The sequence below is a fragment of the Chiroxiphia lanceolata genome, chromosome 3 (genome assembly GCF_009829145.1).
Source record: "Chiroxiphia lanceolata isolate bChiLan1 chromosome 3, bChiLan1.pri, whole genome shotgun sequence".
NCBI classification, from domain to species: Eukaryota; Metazoa; Chordata; class Aves; order Passeriformes; family Pipridae; genus Chiroxiphia; species Chiroxiphia lanceolata.
Genome location: NC_045639.1, coordinates 64,128,608 through 64,139,305, shown reverse-complemented (window position 1 = coordinate 64,139,305; position 10,698 = coordinate 64,128,608). Strand labels below are relative to the sequence as shown.

The following is a 10,698-nucleotide window of genomic DNA, read 5'->3' as shown; positions in this document are numbered from 1 at the left end:
TCTGAATCATACACTCAAATATGTAGTCAGCCAAGTCCTGGTGGGCACATGCTGAAAAAAGTGTGACTTATTTGGGAGTTTAGTTCAGATTATTCCCTTATAGCATTTGCAGCCAACTAGCCCCAGATCAATCAGTTGAAAATGAAAATTAATCAGTATGCATCAACTATGGATGATTTGGACCCTTAATAATTCATCAAAGGCTAGGTGAAAATCATCAGTGCATGACTGTGGCACCTTTTAGCTTAAGCTCCAGTAGCAATGAGATCATTAAAAAATAATGAATGACTTAAATATTTTCACATGAAACAAGACTTTAGTGGATTTCAGATGCTTCCTGTGAATGAATGATCAAAATATTATTTAGATGGATATCATGGCTTTGCAGTTTGGTCACTGCAAGTTTTGATTCTGATTCTATAAAATAAATAAATAAATCTGACCCACTTTTGGAAAGTGATGTACCATGAATCGAATTATATCTTCCATGAGTTTTGTGTATTGCAGTATTGCTATGTCATGCTATATACAGACTCTACTGAATTGTTTAAAAAGCCCATAAATGACCACCAAACAAGACATTTTATTTGTCAGAAAATAAGTTTGGAAAATATTGGATGCTGAACACATCAGACATTAGATACTGAAGGAGTGGTAACATGCAAACAGTGACTAAGCAACTAAGAGAAGGACAGTACAGAGCCAGAAGCATAGGATTAACACATCAGAAAACAAAGAGAAATGAGCCAGGAATGTGAGTAAAAGCTGAATAAGGTCAGTGAGAAACATTTCCAACTCATACCTTTCATCTTTGTTTCAGTCCTATTCCTTTTTTCATCAGTCTTCTTTTTTTCCTCTTTTCTCTCTGAAAAAGGAAATAGAAGTTCAGCTGACTATTTTTACGTAGATACACACACACAAACGTGTATGTTTGTATATATTTATACATTTGGGATGGGCTTCCTTCACTGACTGCAATACGTTCTAGATTTGATAAGCTGGTCACTTACTACCACCAGCTCAGAAGGACAGCTTAATACTCTGAGGATGAATGTGGTGCTAAGGATAGAACTGGAATAAGTATGTACACCAGATTATTAATTAAGTAACTACTAATTCAGGAAGTTATGCCCATTAACATGGTGAAACTAAGAGTTTATTGTGGTGACTCAATAGCGATGCACCTGTTCTGCTTCTTTTGAAAAGTCTGAGTGGCAGCAAAACTTGAAAGTGGTACTTGGGAACAAGTGTAGAATGCCATGAAAAGCCTGCATATACAATATATCTTTATAACACCTTTTATGAATTGAATCTTTGAAACTATCATTACAAGACTTCACTTATTCACAGAGTTGCTGTTAAAGTATCGTTACAAAAGAACATGTTCTTTTAAAAGCATCTGCCTGTATTTTGTCAATTAATTGAACAACAGTAGAAATAAGGGGAATATTTTTCCTTTTTTTACAACAAGCTACAACAATTTAATTACTAATTTCATTAATATTTTTAATTAGAAAATTGAGAGTTCAATAGAGGAAGCTGTAATTCTTACTTTTCCTTTGGGAAATGAATTCCTTTTTTGATGGGGAAGAATACAAGAATACAAGAGTAGCTAATCTAAGTGCTCTTTTAATTGCTCATCCATGAAAAGCCAAATTTGTTACCATCAGGTTGTGCTGCATGGCTTTGGGTGTTGATGTAGTTATACATAGAGAAACTAAAATTTTTTTGATGTTTTACTGTTACATATGTGGATAAGAAACCAAGTTTTACTATCTTACAAAAGAGAGAACCATAAGCCTTGAAGCAAGAGTCTTTTCTTTAATTGAAAAATATTTAAGGTATGAGGTATGGAAGTCTTTTCAGATCCAAGAAGAAAATATACTCCTATCCCTTGCGTAAACTAACATGAAGACAAGGGAAATATAATAAAAAAAAAAACTTACTTTTCACGTCTCTAGGTACCACAATAGACTTTTCTTCTGCATGGAAAAATATATACAAATAAGGAAAAAAATTAATCTGTAAAGCATCTTCCTAAACCAAAATAAATATATGCAAGTTTGATTTTTGAAAAATTTAAAAATTGCTGGCTCTATAGAGTACATGAATTCCACAGTCTGTCCATGATGGTTTCATAAATTTTTTATTTTGCCTGTCGTGGAGGCAATGTATTTACCAATATTCAGGGTCTCCCCAAACCACACTTGTTCTGATTTTCTGACAATAGGATTGTCAGAAAGATTATGTTAAGCATAATCTTGATGTGTTACAGCCCCTTCTACTTTAAACAGATTTGTTCAAGACATTTCTCTAGTTGTTGTCTTCAGAAAATGAAACAGAAAATCCTTACATGCATTCTACAGAATGTTTCTCCTGGTGTTTTATGTGCTTAGGTCTTCCGGAGTGTGCTTTGTGATATCCAGGTTTCTTAGACATGTATAAAGCATTATAGCTGTGTTCATCCTCCACAAACTTGTTTGGAGCTTCATTTGCTTGTATATTTGAATATTTTTGTTATTGGCTATCTCTAGGGTTCCAAGGAGTCTCTCTCTCTCTCTCTCTCTCTCACGCCGTTCGAGAAACTTGTGCTAGGAACTGTGGATGTCTCCTCAAAATGGAAGTCTCTCAGCTTCAGATTTCACTTAAGCTGTTCCACAGCCCCAGTTTCCTGTGCAACCTGACTTTCATTGTTTCATTTCCACATGTAACGTAGAGCTCTTCTAATTTCTAAAATGAGGTTTGTTTATTTATTTGCTTACTCTTCCTGAATTAACCCAAACTGTTAAACATACCAATTGTGTCAGTTACTGTTAGAAAAGAGTTTCCTTCTACTTTTCTTCCATTAACCCTTATCCTAGTAACTGTAGGCTGAAGTGCTACCGGTACTTCCGTAATTTCCATTTTTTTTAGTTAGATCGATTTTTTTGCTTTCTTACACTTCTGATGCTAGGTGATGCACAGGAACAATTTGTAAGCCCAAGTCTTTACAACAAACAAGATTCCTTTTAACCCAAGACCATTTCTGCTTTTGAATTTGTATAGTTTTGCATGCTTCTGGGGCCCAGAAAAGCCACATGAAATCTGCCTCGAGTTTCATAGCAAGGTTCAGAACCATATATGTCTTGAGAGCCATGAGCTGAGGCATGGAGCTTTGAGAAACGGAGCTTTGTATGGAAGCTGTACAGGAAGTAGCAGGAATTTTTAGTGCAAATAACCTAAAGCAAAGATGACTACATCCCTTCATTGCTAAGTCATTCTAACAATTAATCCCACTGACAAAATTTTCTTCCATCAAGCTCTCAAGCTGCATTATTCAAAATGTCCAGGCAGCCTAGAGACATCTGTATTCATTATGAAATTTCTGGAGGATGATTATATAGGAGTATTAAAGGAATGTGGGCCCTACTTCCAATTTGCACTGTCTAATTGCAAGATGTATAATCTCGATCAAGTTTGAGAAAAACAGTCACAGAGCTTCCATTCACATCTCAGCTGCATCTAGCTCCATTGCTGTCCCTCACAGATACTACTGACAGAAGTTTATGTAAATGAGAGTGATGGACTTGGTAAATGGATACTATGGAGAGCTATCGCTGATTTAACAAAGTGATCCCATTTCTTGAATAAATTTATTTCCTCTCAATTTGAGTAGCTCACATTTAAAATGTTGCATATTAAGTGTATATTTAGCACCAGCAAAACTTGTAATTTCTGAAGCAGTAAATGTAGTGGGCTTTCTCTAGGTATGTACACAGATAAATTAAGAGGCAGAGTAAATAATTAAATAGGAACTTAACAAGTCTTCTGCACTGTAAAACATGACCCCATCTGTTAATTGAAAGGACTTATTTTTTTAGCTAAGAGCACTAACAGAGCTACAAATGACCATGGATCAACTGCATAAAGAGGGATCATAATATCCACAAACTGTGGGTTACACAAGGCAAGACAAGGTGCTTTCAATGATTCAACATTGACCACAATATAGAATTCAAGTGCAATTGACTACTGAAAAATCTATTGTTATTGCTCCTGTTTCTTGATAATGTAACTAATGATATTTTTTTTCACCATGTCCTAGTTAGAGCAGCCAGGACCAGTTCATCACTGTGTGGGTGTAACCCAAACTGTGTATTCTACACTCTCTATGTCATTTCCCAGGAACGGTTAACAATAGACCATTTGCACCAGCTGCTTAGAGCACACCTGACTCCTCAGGCTATAAGCTGGGTGTTAAGAAGCCTGTGAGATAGGAGGATATTTCTATCCTCACACCAATGACTCAGGTGTGATAACTCCCCTCTGGGGAGTCATTAGCACCCCCATAACCAGCCTGAGGGGTCATGTCTGCTGCTGACCCATCAAGGATTCCAAAAATATCTCATGACTCACAATCACCCATTGTGGAACTCCCTGCCCTGGGGGAGGTACCGGGCATTCCCACTCGAACCTGAGTGTATATAATCTTGGGGTCTTGGGACTTCTGGGTCCATTTGTTGGATCCAGAGGAGGACCAGAACCTCGACCAGACTGCGACCAGCACTCTAATCAAGAGATTTTCCTTTCCTTTTACTTTGGACTCAGGGGGATCAATATGGGGCTCAGCACAGGGGCCAAAGAACACCATTCTGTTCCAGCCCCAGGGTGCTGGGTTATACATCTGGGTTTTGTGGGGTAAAACCAATTGTTTGTCTGTATATTGTATTTATTGTATTATTTTTATTAAATTGTAACTCTGATTTATAATCTCTTTTGAGTTGGGTTCATTTCTCCTGCAGGTTTACATTTAAGCTAGCACACATCAGAAGTGCTAGTCCTGAACCACATTTTACAGATAGGGTGTAAGACATATGGGTACAAAAAGACCTCATCTTCAAAAGCCTTCAATACCTTTACAAGAATGAAATAGGGATATATGCAGCTGGTAGAGTACATGACAGAATCAGTCAGCCAGGCAAGCAATGGACTTTTCACTTAATCAAGGCTTTTTTTTATGTAGGCTCTGGCAGAAGTTGAGCTTTACGTAGTGTAAGAAGTACAGTGATCACAAGAAATGTGAATTAAAGCAGTGATGTACTACTGAATGGGAAATTCAGGTAATTTTTTTCCTGGGTGAAAAATAAAAAGAAGCAGCATAGAGTAGTTTTCCTGAGAAGTGACTGAATTGAACAGCCATTAGAGCAAAGAAGCATCTAAGATGAAATTATTTATTTTTGAATAAGGGGTGAAGGACTGAGACCAGCGGAAATCTAAGTAAGATTGAACAAACACCAAGAAGTGTTTCAATGTGAATTGCCTTTACTCATCTTTGGCAATGTCTTTGTGTTGTTTGGATCGAACAGCAACTAATTCTTGAACAACACTGGGAGAGGAGATAACAGAAGCATGTTAACAATGCAGTACTTGAAAACAGGCCTTGTGAGACTGGTCTGCTACTGTGCCAGCAATGAGTGGAATCTAAATTTGGGGATGCTCATGAGTTACTGGGCATAGTGTCATGGGAACGCTGCATAGGAACTGGAAGAAGAAGGTACTCTGAAAGTTTCTTCTCTGAATTACTACTGATGGTTCATGTGTTTATGGAAAGACTGACTCAAAGGAATTGTCAGCTCATCCCGTCTCCTCTCAGAAACCGAGGTAAGGAGGGCAGCAAAATACAGCCACAATTTTTTTTCTTGTGGAGAGGCGTGCATACAGCAAACACTGACTAGTGGGACTGAATGCCAGAAGTCTGGAGATGTTTTGGTTCACCAAAGCTTTCTTAAGTTCAGATACTTATATAGGGCTTATCTACATTTATCTAAAACCCTGTTGCCAGGAAATCTCAGGAGAAAAGCTCTTGTGAGAGACTTTAGATATTGCCTGACTTTGTGAAATACTACAACAGCTTTTCTTGCCTACTGATTCTCATCCTGGCAGAACTAAAGAGCAGCAAAGATATGTGTATAGTCACTTACATACAAACCAGAACAAACCAAACATTGATGTAGCTTTTCCTGAGAAACCATAATTCAGACTGAACACAGTAACTTAGTTCCGTTTTTCTCCAAGCAGCTCTGTACATCTTAAGATGTCACTGGCATAATTTTAAAAGACCATTCCTTATTAATTTTTAGGGGATTACAGTTGTTCTTTGTTTTACTGGTGATTGCAATACTTTTCCTGCTGAACTCAATGAAAGTTTTGCTGTTGATTTCAGTGCAATTTTGATACCCTTTTAAATATTAAAATAACTAGTTGTGTTTCAGTATTTGATGATATTTCTTTCCCCTTTGTGTTTTGCTTAGAGTGGAGACTGACAATGACTGGTCAGTTGCACTTTCGATTCTAAACAATTTAACACATTCACAAAATAAGGTCCCTTTAGGGTTACAAAGCTTCTGGAGGAATGGAAAAACAATGCAAGGAAATATTTATGCTTAGTTTAGAATGTCATGGAAACTCATAGTTTTAAGATTACGTCTAAATTTCAATTAAAAATTTACCTCAGCTCTCTCTTTGAAAAAAATCCCTTTCTGTGTCCTTGTTGGTCCAGTTATTTTCTCTATGAGAAATAATTCCCTCTAGCTTCAGTCAAACTACAGAAAGGTCAAGAAAGATCAAAGAAACCTAAATAATATTTAAGTTCTTAGAATTGCTTCTTTTAACACACAAACACATACACGTGCACACACACATACACACTCACATACTCTCTCTAACTTACAGGTGAATGCTTAGGCCAAAATGAAGTGCATTTTTTTGCAAAGCTCTGTTTAAGTGGCACCTTTTTTTTTTTTTTCCAGCAGAGTAATGAAATACGATTTGTTCTCATATCCAGCAAGCGAGAGATTATTGAGGCACATGGATAATTGGAGATATAGCAGAAATCCTAGGCAATTTCTCCAGCTTGACTTTGCTTTTTGAAACTGCGTTACTGTTTTCAAATCCCAATCTGAAACACTATTTGGCAGCTGTGAAGATTGCTTATGGAGATATTTTTGAGGCCTGCAGAATCTATGTAATAGCAGTACCATGCTTGAAATTCCTAATGTTTTCATGTGACCTACATAAATGTTTCTCATTTCTTCCTGTAGTGATTATAGGCTCCTTTTTCATGGCTCTGTTGAATTAAGCATCAGAACTGTTTGCTAATAGCATGAAGCCATATGTTGCCCTCACTAAAAAACACAGTGGGGAGTAAAGGGATAAAAATACCAGTGCAATGAAGCCAGAGCATGCATGCCAAGAGAAAAAAGAGAGGGCAGGCCAATTTACAAGACAAGACCAGCAATAGGAAATCCACTGGACAGTGGTCAATGGCAAACATGATGCAAATATGATTTGACAGAGAATTAAATTCCCAGGGGAACACTGACTTGTGGTACAACCTTCACTAGAGAGAGCCAAACCAACAGAGCTAAGGCAGCAGAGTTAGCCTTCTCCATCCTTATGACTAACATTCCTACTAGGCAACATGAATCAACAGCAGCACCAATTGTGTTACCAGTGCTGGGAAGGATATTGTTGTCACTTTTTATGGGGTATGCTTTTGAGCAAGAATGTCTGAGCTTTATTAATGGAATGATGAGGTTATGCAGGACCTCTTCTGCGAGAGTTTCCCTTTTCTTTCCAAAGAAAAATGGAATTTCTGCTTTTGAAAGCCCAGAGAATCTCAACCAAGTAAGTATTTTCCATTTGCAGGTACAACATATGCAAAATATTATTGCTTTTCTGTAACATTTAAAAAGCATTTGAAAAAGTTAAAATAATCTTCAGAGCTAATTGTTTTTATTTTATTGGGTAGATTTTGGTGAATATTTAAAATGGATAATCTAATATTGTAAATTGTATTATTATTATTAATATTAATGATGAGAAAACAAAATATGTCTAATCAAAACAGACATATCTTCATAAATATCTTTCTACATTTGAGTAAGTTTTTTTCTAGTGTCTGTTTAACTTTTTGTATTTTGTGCTAGAATAAAAGTAGTACAGAAGAGCCTCATGTCATTAAGGAAAATGTCAAGGGCTTTCTGAAACCATGACAATTTAGGGTTTTTTTCATCTCAGCTAAATCATTAGAATGTACTGCTTATATGTCTAATCTAAATCATTAAATAACTCACTTTGAAACCTTGTTCATATTATTTCAAAGGTTTTACTGTCTTCAGTACAGACTCATGGAGATTTAAGGCCCATGTTTCTCAAAAAACCTTGTTATGCTACACATAATGTGTTAAAGCTAACCAAACTGTTCCATCTAATAACCTAGATTAAAACCTAGCCTGTTGTATTGGGTTATTTCTCATAGCACTATTTTTCTCTTTTTTTTTTTTTTTTAATTTTTATTCTCTCTTGGATCAAAATTTATCAGAAAATGAATATTTATCCACAACTCATGTCAGTATTATTAAGAATACTTCAAATTGGAAGAATTTTTTCAAAACTGTCGTTTTTGGAAAGGTTTTGGTTGTATCTTGAATCACTGTCTTTCACTGGAAGGATTTTTTTTTTAGGGTAATTGATTTTATAGTACAAAAGAAAAAAACGAGTTTTTTTTATAGAACAATCTTTGTACAGAAGAGAAGGCAGACATTGACAGACTGTACAGAAGCAGATTGATTTGTAAAAGATTTATACACTTCTATACATCAAGGAAGCTTTGTCAAAATTTGTATTGACTTTAGTAATTTAAATATTCTTGGCTATATCCTGTAATATTATATTCATGAACAGAGGTATAGATTAGAAATTCTTAAGACAGTCGGATAGTGTACATTCTATACAGCAATAAACATAGATGTAGTTGCCAATTCAGCCTCCACAGGAGTTTTGGAGGAAGTTAAACATATTTCACAGCAATTCACTTTATTGCATTCTGCAAAATTTGTCATTAGAGGATTCAAACAGTGACCTAGAAAAAATATCTTTTCCTCATAGGTTCCCTGAAGATGCTACAGAAACTTTAATTTTTTCTTTTTTTTTTTTTCTTCATTTAATATCACAAATACCAGCAAGATGACAAGGAACAGCCGGTATACTTCAGTCAAAGAAGGGAGTTATGACAGAGCCTGTCACAATGCATTAACAGATCAGAATGGTTATGTTGATGACTCTTCCATGATCAATGCTATCTTACTCCAAGATACAAGCACAGAGTTCTAGGACAATACAACCTGGAAAATCATACTCAGATACAATGCCATTCCAAGGTTTTTCATGATACAGGGCTCTTCAAAGTGGTATAAAGCAAAGTCTATTTGAGATCATATATAATATTCATTAAGATTCTTTCCACCAGGAAAAACATTTTGATAGAGGTTTCTCACAAAAGTGCTGTGATCTTGTGAGAAGGCAAAGACATACTATTCTGGAGCAATTAACATGAAGCCTTATGGATAACTACCTAAGCCTCTGAGCTTAGTTTTGACATTTCTTGTCTAACTGCAGCATCTTCCTGAGAGATTACCCTACCATGTCAGAGAGCTTAACATGAGAGGACTGCCAGAAAGGAGAGTCCTTCTTAGGTGAATGGGGAATGGAGGAAGCTAAAAGCTATGTGAGCTGAGTGAAAAAGTCAAGACCTGAGAGAATCACAGAGGATCAGTATACACTGTAAAGCAGTTTTAGGATGCCAGTGAATAACAAAACACAAGAAATCTAGAGTTAAAAGAGATGGAGAAGAGTACAGTCAAGGAAGAAGAAAAATATTAAAGTCAAAGTTCAGGAAGCCATGGAAAACTGATCTGTTCAAATTACAGGCGACAACAGTGTCCTCCCTAGATGGCAGCATCAGAGTGTCAGCTAAGCTGAGTACTGTTTCCAAGTCCTTGTGAAAGCTCCAGAAAAAGATAAGATAAAGAATTTAGAAGTTATTTCACTTCACAGTTTACCAAACAAGGTTTCCAAGCTTGAAACCTAGATAGAAGTTAGGTATCAATGCCTTTCTCTTCACAAATTTCCTTTTCCTGTTTCTCTTGTTTATTGTTACAGGATCTTTTGTTTTGTTGTATTATTCTCTTCTGTTGGTAACCTGAAACTTCAAACTCTTCATTGAACTTCGACGGTAAGATCTTTGAAAAGAGCCAAGGAGCCATGAAATAGGAGAGCAATGATCTGTTCTTTTTCTTTCTGACTGGATGAATACAAAGCATTTTGCGTTTTGATCAGGAGATAGCTGAAAATTTCAACTCACATACACACTTTAATGCCATTTATTGAATACTACTAGAATATAGTATACAAATTGGGATTGTCTTACATTTTCCAAAAAATTTACTGTGGAGGTGAAGGAAGAGCAAATGGCAATGGCAAGGAGAGAAAGTTTGAGTTTTAATACATTAAAACAATATGCTCTTTTTCTAAGACCTCAAGAATTCAGCAGAACATAGTATTTACAGGGGATAGGATAGTATCCAGGAAAAGCTTTCTATTTGAAGGTATCAAAAAATCTAAAAATTCTGGAGATATCTGGCACATATACTACCACTATTTTCACCTTATCAGAAAACAAGAATAGTCCAAGGTTACGTAAGAAAGCAGTGGCAAAACAGAGTAAAAGTGAAAACATGTCATTCTAGAAAAAGAGTAAGATCCTTTCAGCCTTCACCAGTGGCATGATTATGTATATAGTGTCTGACTATCACTGAGTTGGAAAGCCCAGGGTGTAAATAGATTGGTTTCATAAATTTCCTGTGGGTTAACCATTCT

General features: G+C 36.1%; 1 protein-coding gene across 2 annotated transcripts in view; it reads right to left on the bottom strand.

Moving 5' to 3' along the window:
• Nucleotides 1–716: 716 nt before the first annotated feature.
• Nucleotides 717–10,698, bottom strand: part of TRDN (triadin) — a 111,426-nt gene continuing 101,444 nt past the window's right edge. For both annotated transcript variants that reach the window (XM_032683806.1, XM_032683807.1), the window contains 2 exons: nucleotides 1,947–1,982; nucleotides 717–865 (listed from right to left, as the gene is read on the bottom strand). In XM_032683806.1, coding sequence (XP_032539697.1) covers nucleotides 717–865; nucleotides 1,947–1,982 — 185 coding nt within the window. The remainder of the gene's footprint in view (nucleotides 866–1,946; nucleotides 1,983–10,698) is intronic.